The 16,645-nt window shown below is 48.9% G+C and overlaps 1 protein-coding gene and 1 long non-coding RNA gene across 5 annotated transcripts; one reads left to right on the top strand and one right to left on the bottom strand.

The window, feature by feature from the left end:
- The first annotated feature begins 453 nt into the window (after positions 1-453).
- On the top strand, positions 454-6,942 carry HUS1 (HUS1 checkpoint clamp component). 4 transcript variants are annotated; one of them, XM_045587172.1, is made up of 9 exons: positions 454-610; positions 1,397-1,524; positions 1,603-1,779; positions 1,987-2,094; positions 2,955-3,029; positions 4,579-4,678; positions 5,759-5,878; positions 5,996-6,036; positions 6,679-6,942. In XM_045587172.1, the coding sequence occupies exons 1-9, from the start codon at positions 559-561 to the stop codon at positions 6,685-6,687; spliced, it is 810 nt and encodes a 269-aa protein (XP_045443128.1). In that variant the 5' UTR covers positions 454-558; the 3' UTR covers positions 6,688-6,942. The 4 variants fall into 4 exon arrangements, with proteins under 4 accessions (XP_045443128.1, XP_036309667.1, XP_036309669.1 ...); XM_036453774.2 differs by lacking the exon at positions 5,996-6,036; XM_036453776.2 differs by lacking the exons at positions 5,996-6,036; positions 6,679-6,942 and adding an exon at positions 6,182-6,240.
- On the bottom strand, positions 6,801-14,452 carry LOC123653017. The gene is made up of 2 exons (XR_006742641.1): positions 14,362-14,452; positions 6,801-7,535 (listed from the first exon to the last, which is right to left on the bottom strand). It is a non-coding gene; the product is annotated as an uncharacterized LOC123653017 (long non-coding RNA).
- Between the last annotated feature and the right edge of the window lie 2,193 nt (positions 14,453-16,645).

The raw sequence follows: 16,645 nt of genomic DNA, 5'->3' as shown, positions 1-16,645 counted from the left end.
GAGCATCATTATATTTAATCCTTTACAAATGAAGCATTGGTTTTATTTTTAATGTTTTAATAAAAGTGTCAATAGGCCCAGCTGGTGTGGCTCAGTAGTTGAGTGTGAACCTATGAACCAGGAGGTCAGTTTGGTTCCCGGTCAGGGCACAGGCCCGGGTCGCAGGCTCCATCCCCGGTGTGGGGCGTGCAGGAGGCAGCTGATCCGTGATTCTCATCATGGATGTTTCTCTTCCTCTCTGCCTCACTGAAGTAAATAAAAACATATTTAAAAAAGAAGCGGCAGTCGGTGTGAACGTTCTTTATCCCTAGAACCACTTCTCACACGGAGGGAGGGGGGGGGAGGCGCTGAGGATCCCGCGTTCTAAGGCCAGACCGGCCTGCCTCCCCACCCGGGCGGAACCAAGGGGCGCGGGCGGCGTTTCCGGGGGACGCTGTGGAGGGACGCTGGGGCCGGAAGCTGAGCAGGGACGCGGAGGGCCGGAAGCTGGGGCACGGACCGCTGAGGGCGGGTTTCTGTCGGCCGCTGGCCGGCCTCCCAGACCGGTGCCGTCGCGCCATGAAGTTTCGCGCTAAGATTGCGGACGCCGCCTGTCTGAACCACTTCACGCGTGAGCGGGTCGCGGCCGCCCGGGGTGTGGAGGGAGCGAGGGGAGGGCGGGCCGACGGCGGAGAGGCGCGGAGGGCTTCCCTGGAGCCGAGAGTGCGGGGCTGAGGGGTCTGGCGTTGAGGGGCTGAGGGACCGGGCGCTGAGGGGCTGAGGGACCGGGCGCTGAGGGGCTGAGGGGTCTGGCGCTGAGGGACTGACGGACCGGGCGCTGAGGGGCTGAGGGGTCTGGCGCTGAGGGGCTGAGGGGTTGGTGGGGGGGAAGGCTGAGGGGCTCAGTGCTGAGGGGCGCGGAGCTGAGGGGAACGAGGCTGAGGGGCCTGGGACTGAGGGACTGAGGGACTGAGGGGCGGGGCCGAGGGGTCTGGGGCTGAGGGGCTCAGGGCTGACGGTGGCCGGTCTGAGGGGCGGGGCTGAGGGCGGGGGTGGGACTGAGGGGCGTGGCCTGGGCTGAGGGGTTAGGGGTGAGGGGGGCCGGTCTGAGGGGCGGGGCCAAGGGGCTCAGGGGCCGAGGGGCTGAAGGAGAGGGCGGGGCCGAGGGGCGGGCCTTGGGCAGTGGTGCCCCAGGTGGTTGGGGCCCTGACTGGGCCCCTGGCGCCCTAACAGCACAGGCGGTTTTCTGGAGGCCGAGCTGCGGCCCAGGGGGAGCGAGCGGAGGCTCCACGTGACCCGGGAGCCCGGTGTCCTCAGCCTGTTGCCGGGTGACCGGAGGCCGGCCTGGCCCCGTGGCCCCCGCGCTGGCCTTCAGGTCCCGCACGGGGACCCGCACAGTGACCCGTGCTCCCCGCAGGCGTCAGCTGCATGGTGGCCAAGCTCGCCCGCACCTGCACCCTGCGCATCCGCCCGCACACGCTCAACTTCATCCTGGCCGACTCCGCGGCTGGCGGTGGGGTCAGCATGTGGTGCGAGCTGCCCCAGGTGAGCGACCTGCCCTCCCCCCCTCCCGCCCAGAGGGCACCGGTGGCCCCCTGACCCTGCGTCCCGTGCCCACCCCAGGAGAACTTCTTCAGCGAGTTCCAGATGGAAGGGGTCTCCGAGGAGAACAATGAGATCTACGTAGAGCTCACGGCCGAGAACCTCTCTCGGGCCTTGAAAACCGCGCAGAATGCCAGGGCCTTGAAGGTCAAGCTGACCAACAAGCACTTCCCCTGCCTGACAGTCTCCATAGAGCTGGTGAGGAGGGTGCCCAGCCCCGATGGCAGTGGCTGCAGCAGGGCCTCTGGGGTTGCAGCCCGAGGGAGGGCCAGCCGGGCATGTGTGCCCCTCATGACCTTGAGCACACATGGCGTGTGGGAAGGGTTTCCGGGAAGAACTGAGAATGCCCCGTTGACCTGTGTGTTAGATTCCTTGTCGCCCTTCATTCTGGTTGTTCCTTGGCAGGTGTCTGTGTCGAGCAGCAGTCGCATGGTGACCCACGACATCCCCGTAAAGGTTATTCCCAGGAAACTGTGGAAGAATTTACAGGAACCGGCAGTCCCAGACTCTGATGTGAGTGATGCCGCAGTCATTTGAATTCCCTGATTTAGCTACGGGCTTTGCAGTCTGTTTTATTCGAAATGATACTCATTTTTTCCAGGAAGAATGGAACATGTGCCTTTGGTTGTTGCCATAAAGACCCTAAAACAGCACGGCATGTGGCCGGGATGCCGAATGCTGCTGGTGGACAGGGAATGTCCGCCCAGTGACAGCATGTACAACTAGACTGCACTGAGCAAGCCCCTTGTGTTTCTGTCAGGAGTGGTGGCCTCAGGCACCAGTTTGGGTTTCACAGAGGGGATGTTTCCATGTCACATAAGGAGTGATGTCCGGGCTGGGAGGCTCCTTCAGCTCCGCTGATGCTGATGGAGTCCCAGGGCAGGGAAATAGGTGATGTCCCAGGGTCCTTTGCCTCCTGCTCACAACTTATTGAAGGAGCGATGATAGAAATGGAATTTTACTAGAGGGCACTCACCCTCCTGGGAAGCAACCAGTGCACCAGGCACGGTGGGAACCATCTGACGCTGGTGCAGGCACTCCCTCCTGGCTTTCTTGGGTGGAAAGGCCCGAGTCTTGGGCACCCCTCTGAGGACCGCCATGTCCCTGGGCCTCTAGCTGCAGGCGCAGTCCTGGAACCAGAAGTGCCATAGTGACCTGGTTGCTGAGGTAATCAGAGGCAGGAATGAGTTAGTGAAATTCTGATTATTTTTATTTTTATATTTTAAAAAGAATTCTATTCAGACAGTTAAGAAACCTAGGATTCTGGAGCTTTTAAGTTTACACGCATTCCAAACCTAGGTAGTGAGCGGGCACCTGCCAGCACTTGGCTCTACTGACATTCTCATGTTCTGGTTTTCTCATTGGGCTTGTAGGTTAGTATTTATATGCCGGTCTTGAAGACGATGAAGAGCGTTGTGGAAAAAATGAAAAATATCAGCAATCAACTTGTAAGTCACAACTTCTCTAGATAAGAGCTCTGAAGTGTTTGCGTGGGCTGCATGCCTGCCTGCCTGACACTCGGCACACGGGGCCCCCTCATCGCCATGGCTGAGAGCTCCAGCTTCCCGGGTGCCTGGGAGGCCTGCCCGAGTGCTCTCCAGGGGCTCCTGGGGGAGTGTTCACATCTGCCCTCGGGCCTGTGTTTATACTTAAAGTCAGCATGTTCAGCCGTTCTGGAGAGAACATGGCACGTCTGCAAAGGCCTGTGTGTTTATGAGGTGCTGGTTTTGGCAGTGAGCTGAGTGCCCCGTGAGTCCAGGCCACAGTGTTCACTCTCATTCATGCCAAGTAGCTGGCACGTTGCTGTTCTGATGGTCTTTGTGGTCCACTGCGGCGGGGACATGGCACCGCAGGGCAGCGGGGCATTGTGGGGAGGAGCCTCAGTGTCAGCTGGTTCTCCTGCGTTCTTCCTCCACTCCACCAGAGCACCTGTCACATACCCTGAAGCTTTAAAACCACTGTCCGCCTAATGAAGCATAAGCTTTTGACCTTCATCCTCTGCCAGTCCTCGTCCTTATCATGGCCACACCCTCCCTGCAGGACCAGCTCTTTCCCGGGCCTGTCTCCCCATATCGCCCTGGAAAGCACTTAGCTCCCAGACCTTCCCCCGTTGCCAGGAGTCCTTCAGACCCTCTGAGCCGCTCGGTGCTACCCGATAAGTTCCCTGTTGGTGTCTCGACCCTGCTGACCTGCTGGCTCTTGGGAAAGGGAAACCCAGTGTCTCAGTGTCCAGCCACCTGTGGGACTCACTCAGTGGGCTGTCCACGAGCTGGCCAGGTCCTGGAGTGAAAGTTGGCTTTTAGAGGTCTTTGGAATTGCAGAGTTTTTCTGAAGCCTAGGAAATGCTATGGGCCATTTCATCTACAGTTGTGTCCACTTAAGGGTAATTTTCTCTCATGGCTTAGTCTCAGCTCATTGTAATTTACAGCTGGCTTTGGGCGAAGCAGTGAGAGCCTGGTGTCATATGCTCCCATGCCTGCCTACTGTCCGGCTGTTATCAGGCTGCAGGCTTCCTCTGGGGACTCAGGAGAGATTCCGAGCCTGAGAGAGGCAGGGCAGCCAGAGAGAGGCAAGGCAGCCGTCTCAGGACCGATGAGTCTCTGTGTGCAGGGCTGAGCCAGCAGAGGCCCGGACAGAGGCCCAGAGCACTCGGAGCCTCCCCTGCGGGGCCTCTGAGCCCACTGCCTCGTTCCCTCCTCTCATAATCCAGGGTGCCGTCCCCCTACAGTGTGACTACTGTGAGAGAGCCAGCCTCCCTGGCCTGTTCACCTGTCCCTGCCGAGTTCTCCACTCTGAGGGCTGCTTCCTACGGGGTTTTCCGAGTCCTGGATCCTCTGGCCTGTCCTCTCTGTTGCCAATGTCCCGTGCTGTCTGGAGGGTGCTGGGTTTGTAGGCTCCCTCGTCACCTGGTATGGAAGCTGATGTTTGTGGTGGATTTTACTTTATTTTTTTTGCTTTCCCTTTCTTTTTTAAGACTGTGAAATACTCCACTTGCAGATTATTGAAGCAAACCTCAATGGAGACTTGAACTTGAAAATAGAATCGGAACTAGTGTCTGTTACAACTCATTTTAAAGATCTTGGGAATCCGCCATCAGGTAGGTTTTCTGGTAGTTTGTGTTTTGCTTCTGAAAAATTGTTTCACACCTTACGAGGCCTCTGAATAAATGGGAAGAGTTTAAATTCCGGTGCCTGTTTTATGCTTGGGGAGACAGGCGACAGGTTGGCGTACGTGCTGCTGTGATGGGCGGTTTGTGGAGAGACGGGTGCCCTGGGCATGCGTGTGCCTGGCTGGAGGGTGGGCTCAGGGTCTGGAAACCTGGAGCCATCCCAGCTCTGAAATCCCTGTTTCTGCTACTAAAGATTGCAAGTTCCCACCTGGAGCACAGTTAGAAAGGTAGGTGGCATTTCTCCTTTTCTCCTACTTGGGTCTCTCTAACACTTACAGACATAGATTAGCAAATGCAGACTTTTCTCAGGCGCGCGGATGGCCTGTGTCAGGCGAGGTGATCGGGCCCACGGAATCAATACAGTGAGTGTGGACAACGGCTGATGCATGGACTGGAGCCTGTGCTGCATTACTGTGTGGGTGGGGCAGGGGAGGGAGAGAAGCCAAGGACCTGGGGATGCGTTTGCTGGTGACCTAAAGCCCTTCAGTCTCGCCTGTGTCCCAAACAGGCCACTCTCAGAATGGGCATGTGTCACCCAGGGTTGCTATGCACATTCTAGCGTTGCTGTGGGGCTGGGCCTTCACAGTGGAAGGGTGCTGTGGGGAGAGGGAGGCCCATGTGGTCAACGCTTTGGTAATGCTGAGGGAGAGGACTTACTCTGGTCTGACTCATTTTGTTCGTTTTAATAAACAAGAAAGAGGGTTTTCCACTCTGGAAGGAGGCCTTGATTAACCCACATAAGCATATGAAGCATTGACTGTTCATGTGCACTGAGGGATGTCGTCTCCCTTGACTTAAAGGGAGTTTAGGTCATGTTTCAAGGCCTGGGAATGAAGATTTCCTGGAAATTGACATAGTATTTCAGAGTCAGGATTTAATAAATTCTTGCTTAACAAAGGGTCCTATTTCCATCTTGCACGATTTGTCCAGTATGTAACATAAGGGAATGCAGCTCATTTATTTAAGCAAACAGTCTTCTTTTACATCTAGATGTTCCTGTCATTTTAGCCTCTGAAAACGAGTCTGAGGACCGCAGCCCCGAGCAGATGGCGGAGGTGCAGGTGGACATCAGGAAGTTCCTGCAGTTTCTTGCTGGACAACAAGTGAACCCCACCAGGGGCATCTGCAGTGAGTGTGCATGCATTGGTTTGCACGTTTCCTGTGCTTGAGTCACCTGTGGCCTCTCAGCTGGTGTGTGGTCTCGTAAATGCAGGGCAGCTTGGTCAGAGGCCTCTGATTTTCCAGGGCCGGGGATGATTGGGGGCCTGGGTTCAGAGGTGACAGAGGTGGGTCTGTGCTGTCTCCCCAGGCGTTAGCATGGTCTCTGCACCCAGAGAGGGGCTGTGGAAGAATGTGCTGACTGTCCTGTTAATCTGACCTGACACCTGGCCTGACATAGGTGGAGCCCTGACACCATCTGGCTTGATTTAGGTTCCCCTCACCATGCCTCTGTTTCTTCCTGTATCTCAACCTGAAGCCTGTGTCCTCTCAACCCCTCCCGTGGCTCTGCTTGGCCCATTCTCAGCAGTGTGCGCATTCCCTGTGCCTGAGCAGCGTGCGCATTCCCTGTGCCTCAGCAGCGTGCCCATTCCCTGTGCCTGAGGAAGGGCTGCCTTGTCTACTTGGCTGTGGATAACACAGCCCCTGAAAGGACACGTACCTTGCTGGGAAGTGCTTCTGTCTCCCACATGTTGTGGTCATGGGTCCTGGCTGCTGGGTTCTGTTACTGTCATCACTCCTTCTGGGTGCTCCATCTGCCTGTGCCTCGGCGTGTTTGCCCTTCACCGGGCAGTGCGTGGCCTTGCCTTCGTAGACCATCCCTGTGGGGGCTGGTGTTCCTGGAGCAGATTTCTCCTTCAGTGGGTCCAGGATTCAGGGAGCAGCCCTGTGCATGGAGGCTCCATAGTGACGGTGTCTTCTGTCCCCAGATGTTGTGAGTCACAAGATGGTGCACTTTGACCTGCTCCATGAGGATGTGTCCCTGCAGTACTTCATCCCGGCCATGTCCTAGCACTGCCAGCTGCATGGAGCCCCGAGGCCGTTCCATGACCGGAGAGGCATGGGCGATGTGCTCATCATTTGTCCCTGTCCTCACAGCAGCACAAATTCTGTACATTTCCCTTATTTTTTCCTTTATGATAGTTTAACTAGAAATTAAATTAATGAAATAGTTGAATAAACATGTTACTTCATATTATTATAACTGGGCAATCAATGGGTCTTCACTACCTGTCACTGCTTGAGCCAATTAAGCAGAGACAGGGTTGAATCATATGTGAGCATTTATTCCAGTTCTGCTGACAGTATGGGAGAGCAGCAGGTCATCCACAAACATCTGCTCTACCCCTGCCATAAGCCAGCTGCTTATATTGGGAGAAGGATGAGGATTACATGGGGAAGTAGGCAAAAGGGTATGACACATTGGGCAGTTTGCAGGTAATGCAGGCGGGAGGTATGCAAAGGGCTCCAATTTCTGCAACAGGGCTGTTCATCTTTCCACGATACAGGCAGCTCTGGGATGGGGAGGATGGACCGCATTTCCGGGGGAGCTCCCAAGTGCCATCAACCAGGTGACTGTGGGATCTCTTAACACGACCCGCCTGGTTCAGGATTCTACTTCAGAGTCCGCGTTCTGGAGAAGGCCGCACACAAAATGCAGAGAGGCTAGAAAAGAGTTAATTTGGGAAAATGGGGAGCCAGGTGGGAGTCCACCTCTAGGGGGAAGACTACCCAGTGCTCTGGCCTTTTGCCATCCCTTTTATTGAGGTTCTGAGATAAAGACATTCTTTATGCAGGAAATTCCAACAACAGAAAATTAAGAATTTACATATGATTAACAAATTAAAGTTGCTTCAGCCCTAGCCTGTTTGGCTCAGTGAATAGAGCATCGGCCTGTGGACTGAAAGGCCCTGGGTTCAATTCCAGTCAAGGGTATATGCTTGGATTGCAGGATTAATCCCCAGTAGGGGTTATGCAGGAGGCAGCTAAGCAATGATTCTATTATTGATGTTTCTCTTCCTCTCCCTTCCTCTATATCAATAAAAATAAATATTAAAAAAATAAAAAATAATACAGTTGTTTCAACTACCACTTATCTCAACTAAACAATGAGTTGATAGCTCTGACCATTCAGAGCCATTAAGGTTGGCCAGCTCTTTTTACATTTAACTACTAGTGACAATGTTCAGTTTCCAGCATCTCCCCCCAATTTCTTCCTTTTAAAAATCTTTCATTTACAGACCAGAAATAAACATAAGAACAAAAAATGTTTCAGTCCCATTTTCAATGTCCAAAAGTTCTGAGTCCAAGTTTTTTTTATTTTATTTTATTGATTTTTTACAGAGAGGAAGGGGGAGAGATAGAGGGCTAGAAACATCGATGAGAGAGAAACATTGACCAGCTGCCTCCTGCACACCCCCCACTGGGGATGTGCCTGCGACCAATGTACATGCCGTTGACCAGAATCGAACCCGGGACCTTTCAGTCAGACTGACACTCTACCATTGAGCCAAACCGGTTTCGGCTGAGTCCCAAGTTTCAATGTCCAATAGTTCCTCATGTGTACATGTCAGCAATGATATCTGGATGGTGGACAAACGGTGGCGATGCAGGTCCGACCATCTCTGCATTGGTCCTGGACACAGCTGCTGACTGCTAGCATGGCAAGGTGTCGTCAGCGTCTTGCATGTCTGGACTGTTTCTCCTCTTGTCTTCATGGCTGGAGCATTCCTATTCCTCTCTGTTGCAGGAATCCACATGGTCTTGGAGTTGTTTTCTGAAAATATACAAACATATTCTCGACCAAAAGTTAATAAAGGAATCTTTTCTATAAATTCTACTTGGGATCCTTTTAATTTTTTGCCCAAACAATTTTCCTTTGACTTATTTTGATACCATGTGTGTTTTTCATGGCTGTCTTGCTGTTAGCATTACAAATGAAAATTCGTTTTCAAAAGAAAAACAATTTTCTAGATGTACTTTACTTACAGGACATTTTTTCCTTACATGGTATTTTCCCACTATCTCCCTCTTTTTTTATTGAATTATTAGGAGGCTTTTGGAAAATGCAGTTTTGATACCTTTTAAATTTTAATTTTTTGCACAAAAATATGACTGCTTTAGGTTTATTGCATGTTAAGCAATTTTACCATGAAATGAACTACCAATAGAAATTTTGGTTAATACCGTATTTTCCAGCGTATAAGACGACTCCCTAATTTTACAGTTAAAACATAGGTTTAGGCCTATATTCACTGTATAAGACTACCCCCCACTTCCGAGGCAACACCAATTCTTTTTTTAATAGACCGCCTCTCTGACTCTGGCCAATCTGAGCAGGCTTTTTACTGTGTTGCCTCGGGAGTGGGGGGTAGTCTTACACAGTGAATATAGGCCTAAACCTATGTTTTAACTGTAAAATTAGGGGGTCTTCTTAAACGCTGGAAAATACGGTACTTTAGGAACAGCCTTTTGTACAATTAAATTTTCTTGAATATTCACTTAATTCATTTAGCCAATTTAAATTAATCTGAAAACTTGACTACTGTCAAATTTAATACTTCAACAACAATCTTAGTTTACCCTGTAAATATTAATTGAAAGGATTATTTGCATTCTTGAGAAAGTCCTGAGCATTCCTGGATTTAGGCTGGATTTAGATATAGGGCAGCTGCCATCAGCCACTTCTCCGTTGCCTGGGTCTCAATCTGAGCTGGGCCAAGTCTCTGAACACTTGCCTGGGTCCTGATTTGAGCTAGGCATGGGAAGCACGAAGCAGCCATGGGACAGGAGACCTCCCTCAGAATAGGCGAGTGTTCAAGCCCCTCAGTGTTGGGGTCGGGTGAGGATCTGTGCCCCTCCTTTGATGATCGCCAACTTCTTTCCTGATGGCCCCTCTGCGACTATGCCTGTCTTAGGTTGTTCCTTCCCTAAGGAATCTTACCTGACTTTGGCTAACCAGCCATCCTCTGGGGCCAAGCAGGGTGATGTGAGGTTCAGTTCTGTCTCATTGGTAGCCTATGCCCCTAAGGCCTCCATGCCCAGCACCTGCCTTGGGATCCCCTCACCTGCTTTCTAGGCCCCGGCATTGATATCTTGGGGAACACAGGAAGGGATTAAATCCTTTCATGTCCTTTTAAATTGCTGCCAAACACCCAAAAAATTGGATTTTTAAGTTTGTTTGGAATAATTGTACAATATGCTGCTGTAAAATATCAAAAATTATAATGACATTGTAGAATATCATGTAAGGATATTCTTTGCTCTAAGCCAGTGTTTCCCAAACTTCTCTCATGGTGAGAATCACCTGGTGGAGTTGTTAAAATACAGATTCCTGAATCCCAACTAAGAAGTGCTAAACTAGAATTTTAACATATAGGTAAAATTGTCACCAGGTGATTCTCACCATGAGAGAAGTTTGGGAAACACTGCAATTCAATTTCAAACTGGCTGTCCATTTTCTTTTGTATAGACAAGGTCTTAGTTACATTTCCTGCACTTCTCCAAGGAGCAAGTAGTGAACCTACTTTGGTGCAAGCCAGAAACCTCTCATTTTACACACAAAGGAGCAGTGGTTTGATTGTGTCATACAAAAGGGAAGCTGGGTGGCAACACCTGTGTAATACTTCCTTACCCCACCCATTTTCCTCCTGGATGACCAAGGTGTTTGGTATTATAGGTGACTACATTAGGCGAGGGATCAGTGTAAGGGCTCTTACCCATGAAGGGTCAGGAACATAAGTCCTAAACACGTCCACATTTGTCCCAGGTAATATTACCATACAGATGATTACTGCTAGCATGGCAAGAAAGACATTCTCAGGCACCTGTACAGTCTCCTTTTTACCATGCCCCAGATGGTCTCTGGGTTGTTTGCTGTCTGGCTCCTCCTCCTCCTGCTCATCTTCAGTGGACTGCTTGGAGTCACTGCCCTCTGTAGCTGGGGTAGTTGATCGTCTGCAGCTGCATAGTGTGGCTCCAGGTGCAAAGTCCTCATTAGTCTGGCTAGTTTCTCTCTTGGATCCCTGTTGCAGTTTAATATTTCTAGCAGGAATCCACACGAGTTTGGAAAAATTCTCTGGGAATATACAAGCATACCCTCTGCCAAAGGTTAATAATGGATCAGGTCCTTTCCATAAACCAGATTCAGGATCCTTCCATTTAACTAGACCATTTTCTTCTGCTTTATTCTGACGCCAGTGTAGTTCCATAGGCGTCCTTCCTTCATCATCACAAGTGAAAAAATTTAAAGTAATTCAGGCTTGGTGCAGTCTACCTGCAGGCGATTTCTCCATCATCCCCCTTTTTGTTTTTCAAGTTGGGATTTTAGCCGCTGATGCTGTCGTTCAATAATGGCCTGTCCTTGGGAATTATATGGTATTCCTGTAATATGCTGAATTTCCCACCTTTTATAAAATTCCTGGAATTGACAGCTTGTGTAAGCAGGCCCATTACCAGTTTTAATAATTTTTGGAACTCCATGACAGCAAAAGCAGCTAGGCAGTGATTAATAACTTGTTTTACCATTTCTCCTGTAGATGCAGTAACCCATAAGACTTTTGAAAAGGTATCTACAGAGACATGTAACGCCCCAAGGCGTCCAAAGGAATTATAATGTGTTACATCCATTTGCTAGATATGATCTCTTACCAAACCTCTGGGGTTGACTCCTATGTTAGGCCACTGAGGTAGATGTAACGTGCAAGTTGGACATTCCTTAATAATCTGTTTTGCCTGTTGTCGAGTGATTGAGAATTGTTTAGACAACATTTTGGCAGGCTGATATAAAAGCTGATGAAATTCTAAGGCTTCTTTTAATAAAGCAACCAGTTGATCAGCCTGTGCATTTCCTTTTGTTAAAGGACCAGGTAATACACTATGAGCCCTGATGTGAGTGATGTAAAAAGGATATTGTCTCTGTTGTACAATCTGCTGAACTTGTTTGAATAGTAAAAATAAACTTCGGTCACTAAGCCATTTCACCTGGGCAGTTTCAATTCTATTCACTAAGTTTGCAGCATTAAAAGGAATCAGAGACGATATTAAGAGGCCCTTGGAAATCCTGCAGTGCAGCCTTAATAGCTTCTAGTTCAATTATTTGTACAGAAGTATGACTGGTCAGTATGACTGTATTATTCGGTCTGATGAATTTATTGTAGGAGAGGCAGCTTTCCCATTTGATGACCCATTAGTAAAAAGAGTTAAAGCTCCAGGAATAGGTTCCTGCCTAGTATGTTTTTTTTGTATAACGATAGAGGTATTACATAAAAATTGTAGTGATTTATCTTTTAATAGGTAACAGCTAAGTTCTCCTGAATATCCACTTAACCCAATTTGCTAATTTATATCAGTCTGAAGCAAATTTCTAATTGCTTCCCAGTGAGGGGGAGGTAGATACACTGGGGCTCTTCCCCTCTAAGCTGCTTACAACATTTTCTAATTTGAAATATTAATTGGGCCAATATTTCTACATATGTAACTGCAGTTTTAGAGGATTGATGCCCTAGGTGGACCCATTCAATAATGACAGGAGAATTTTTATTTTGAAAGATGACTCCAGTGGGACTGTTTGCAGTAGGGATAATTTGTCCCAATAAAGGTAATTCGGGCTGTACTTGTGCTACTTGGGCTGAGGAAATTGCCTGCTCAACCCTTAGCAACTCATTCCTAGCTTCATCTTTTAAAGTTCGGGGAGAAGAGAGATTAGAGTCGCCTCTAAGTAAACTAAATAAATTTGTCATTTCTCCTGTAGAGATCTTCAGATAAGGTCTTAACCAGTTAATGTCCCCTAATAATTTCTGAAAGTCATTTAAAGTTTTAAGACAATCTTTTCTTATCTCCACCTTCTGAGGCCTAATGCTTTGGTTTTCAATTATGGTTCCCAGATATTATAAGGCGTTTCTTTCTGTGCCTTCTCTGGAGCAATTCTTAAGCCCCATTTAGGGAGCTCCTCTTCTAATTGGGAAAACATGGCCAAGGTCTGCTCTTCCCGTGGGCTTGCTAAGAGCAAGTCATCTATGTAATGAATAATGTAACATTGGGAGTATTTGTCCCTTACAGGCTGAACAGCGTGAGCCACATATTTTTGACACAAAGTAGGGCTATTGGCCATTCCTTGAGGTAAAACTTTCCATTGATATATTTCATAGGGATAGAGAGCTAGAAACATCAATGAGAGAAACATTGACCAGCTGCCTCCTGCACACCCCCCACTGGAGATGTACATGCCCTCAACCGGAATCGAACCTGGGACCTTTCAGTCTCTCTCTATCAACCGGAATCGAACCTGGGACCTTTCAGTCCAGTCTCTCTATCCACTGAGCCAAAACCGGTTTTGGCAATGCATATCCTAGATTAGGGGTGTCGAACTCAATCAGAGAAGGGGCCAAAATCTAAAATCCAGCCTAAATCGCGGGCCGAATGGTTTACTGAACAGTCATAAACTGTCATTGTGATGGAAACGCAGCGGAGTGCAGTGATGACAGCGCGGTGCGGGCCACATTGCAAGGCCTGGCGGGACGGATTTGGCCCGCGGGCCTTGTGTTTGACACATGTGTCCTAGATTAATAACACTTAACATTTCTAAGAAAAATACAAGACATAATCAATTAAGAGCTTCAATTCTGCCCTCTAGATTTTTTGAGGCAAATTTAAACTTTACTTTTTTATTTATATAATTAAGCAAACTTAAAAAAAATAAATTAAAAAAAAAAAAAGTGCCACAAGAGTTTGGAGGAAGTTTGTAGCCATTCAAATGCAAATTACGACATTCCTTAGCTTACTGGGAGAGTGCTCTTCCTTATTGGATTGCCACTTGTCTCTCCCTTCCCCCACATCTTGCTTACTTGGGGGAAATTTTAGCAACAGATCTGGCCACACATTTTTTCATGCTTAATAGAGAAAGATCTCAATTTTTTCTTTTTTTGCTTTCTGAAGTAGTAACTAGCACCCAATTTGGCCAAGATAACACCCAATTTGCAAGTCCTTTTATAATTTTTAAACAAAGCATTGAGTAATCTCATTGCGGGAGAGCAGATAGCCTTGCCCTCTCCTGCCACCTTGGAATTTCTCCGCACCAGAGGCGATTCAGCAGTGGAGTTTCACTTCTTATTACAGATTTTAAATTCCAAATACAAACTAAGATTTTAACAAGAAACCACATTCTTTAAGCATACAAAACAAAATCCTATAATAAAATTTACTTTTTTTATAATCTAATTCTTCCCCATTAGCCTGGCTGAAAAAGATGTGCCCACCCTACTTACAGATCCGGATTCTGCACCTGTTTTGTGGGCTTTTGAGTGAGGTGAATTTCCCTCACCTTTTTCCGGTGAATTTTCCCCTCCTTCACTCTAGGCGAAAAATACCATCTCCTCCATAAGTCCGGCATTGAAGGCGCCAGATGTGGGAATCCCTTAACTACACGACCCACGTGGTTCAGGATTCCACTTCAGAGTCCGTGTTCTGAAGGCCGCACACAAAATGCAGAGAGGCTAGAAAAGAGTTAATTTGGGAAAATGGGGGGCCAGGCTGAAGTCCACCTCCAGGGGGACGACCTTAGGTGCTCTGGCCTTTTGCCATCCCTTTTATTGAGGTTCTTAGATAAAGACAACCTTTAGGCAGGAAATTCCAACAACAGAAAATCAACAAAAATTTACATATGATTAACAAATTTAAGTTGCTTCAACTACCACTATCTCAACTAAACAATGAGTTGATAGCTCCGACCATTCAGAGCCATTAAGGTTGGCCAGCTTTTTACTTTTTACTACTAGTCACAGTGACCAAGGGCTCTCACTGGCTTTTTCCCCAGCCAGGCTGGAATGTGCCTGAACAAGACAATCACAGTTAACAGAGCATGATTAATATTTCTTAGAGTTATAGCAGTTCCCAGTGTTCTATTTCTGTCCCTATCATTCCCCACTGCTGTTCCTATCGTCTCATGTTTATGAGATTTGTTTTAGATGAAAAACCTCATCCTGCCAGACTGCATTTGCTTTTGCCTCGATAGGAATTCTTGGGGATGGAACACAGCGAGTGCAGAATCTCAAAATAGGAAGTGATTGAATACAGCAGTAAGCTATCAGACTACAAAAAATAAACAGGAGAAAAAAATTAAGAGAATTCCCACATCCCAGACAGGTTAGGTAGCCAGGAACTTAGGTTGATTAAGTCAAATCCATAAAAAACACACACACAAAACAAACTGTATTTCACCTTGGAGATGATTTCCCTAATTTGTTGAATGTTGTTTTCTATCTAGAATTGTCAGAAAGATTAAGATAGCACATTCCTTTAAATTCCCGAGTCATGGTTATGCTGCAACAGTGAGTAATCTATTGCTGCCCAATTCTCTGGAGCTGTGCCCCTCACCTGGCTCAGCTCTTGATTTATCGCATTTGTAGCATTCAGAGCTTTCACCATGCTACCAGCCAGCCAGGTCACTTCTCCGTGAGGGGCCCACCATCACTGGCATAACAAAGATGCTTAAAGCAATGCAGTCAGCAGGGCTCCGTGGGGAGATGGCCGTTGCGGTCTGGTGCCACAGTGTGAGGAGGTCTCATCTGGTTTGCACCCAGTTATGTTTCTGGGGCCTGAAGACTGTCAGTCGTGCTAAGGAACAAGGCCCCTCGGTGCTGTTGGCAGGGATATATGAATAAAGTTTCCCACACACCAGAAACCAGCAGGCCAGCAGCTTAGATGTCCCTTTCTATAAGGCAGAGTGAAATTATCAAAGCAATTCATATTGTACTTATTAGATGCTAAAAGACAATAACTAGAACACACAGTAAAAGACATTCCACACAGAAAGCCATTGCAACTTTTAAAGAAAACATCCCTGCATCCTGATAGATTAAATAGAGAAGGCAGACCGGAGACTGGGTGGCAGGACACACGCAGGCTTTATTGGAGGGAAGAGTACCCCTGCCGGCTGCTTCCACGAAGAGGGGCGGGAGAGAGCTAGCGCCAGTGTACCAGCACCTTTAAGGATAGGGGGCGGGGCTTAGGGCACTCAGCACATGCCGATTGGTGATTAGGGACCTGAGGACTTAGGAATGGGGAGGAGGGGTATAGGGTATTTGGCAGGTGCTGATTTGTGGTTCAGAGCTCAGGAATGTCTGGCCGCAGATGGGGTTTACATCTGTCCATCAACTGGAGAAAGGGAGGATCTATCACATCCTATTCCCAGACAGTGGGTCCCAACTTATAAAAGTCCCCATATGTGACTTGCTTCCCAAAAGGAATAGAATAATCTTTACATATTGGCAATAGTTGTCCCATTAGGCTACATGTAAAGGTCCATTCTGCATACGTTCCTCCACTGCAGGCGGCAGAGCAGTTGGAGTAGTGAGAAGCTTGTTTCATGGGCCTGTCCATTTCTCCTTCGGTTGGCTGAAGTGACACAGATGAGCAGACACTAACACCTTCTCCCGGAGTGTGCGTCTCGCTCCCTGCGCTTAGCACTGGGACGAGGTGAGGGCAGCCAGCGGCGGCCACGGCCACTTCCCGTCCCTGACGCACCAGGGAAATCAGGTGCCACAGACCCGGCCCTGCTGAGAGTGGTTGGTGCTGGATGGTCGTTGTCCTTCGGTGGAGCCGTAGCAGTGTGTCTGCAGAGGGGGCGGCACGGAGGGAGCAGGTAGGGGTCAGAGGCATTCCTTCGCTCCCAGGGACCACAGGTGTTTGAACACAGAGCTGGGGGGTTTGTTCTGAAGCCAGTGGGGTTGGGGGTTAGAGGACCCGGTGCATGTGTTAATTCAGCACCTGTGAGGGCACCAGGCAGGGCTCCTCAGAGCCCAGGGCAGCAGGTCTGTGTGTCCTCCACCTCGCACATGGCCTCGGTGTCCTGTGTGGCAGAGCACCAGCGTGTCACCGCTGTGTCACCGTCACCGGGGA

This window comes from Pipistrellus kuhlii, unplaced genomic scaffold (assembly GCF_014108245.1).
Source record: "Pipistrellus kuhlii isolate mPipKuh1 unplaced genomic scaffold, mPipKuh1.p scaffold_m20_p_26, whole genome shotgun sequence".
NCBI classification, from domain to species: Eukaryota; Metazoa; Chordata; class Mammalia; order Chiroptera; family Vespertilionidae; genus Pipistrellus; species Pipistrellus kuhlii.
The sequence above is the reverse complement of the archived record's forward strand: the minus strand, read 5'-3'. Positions and strand labels throughout refer to the sequence as shown.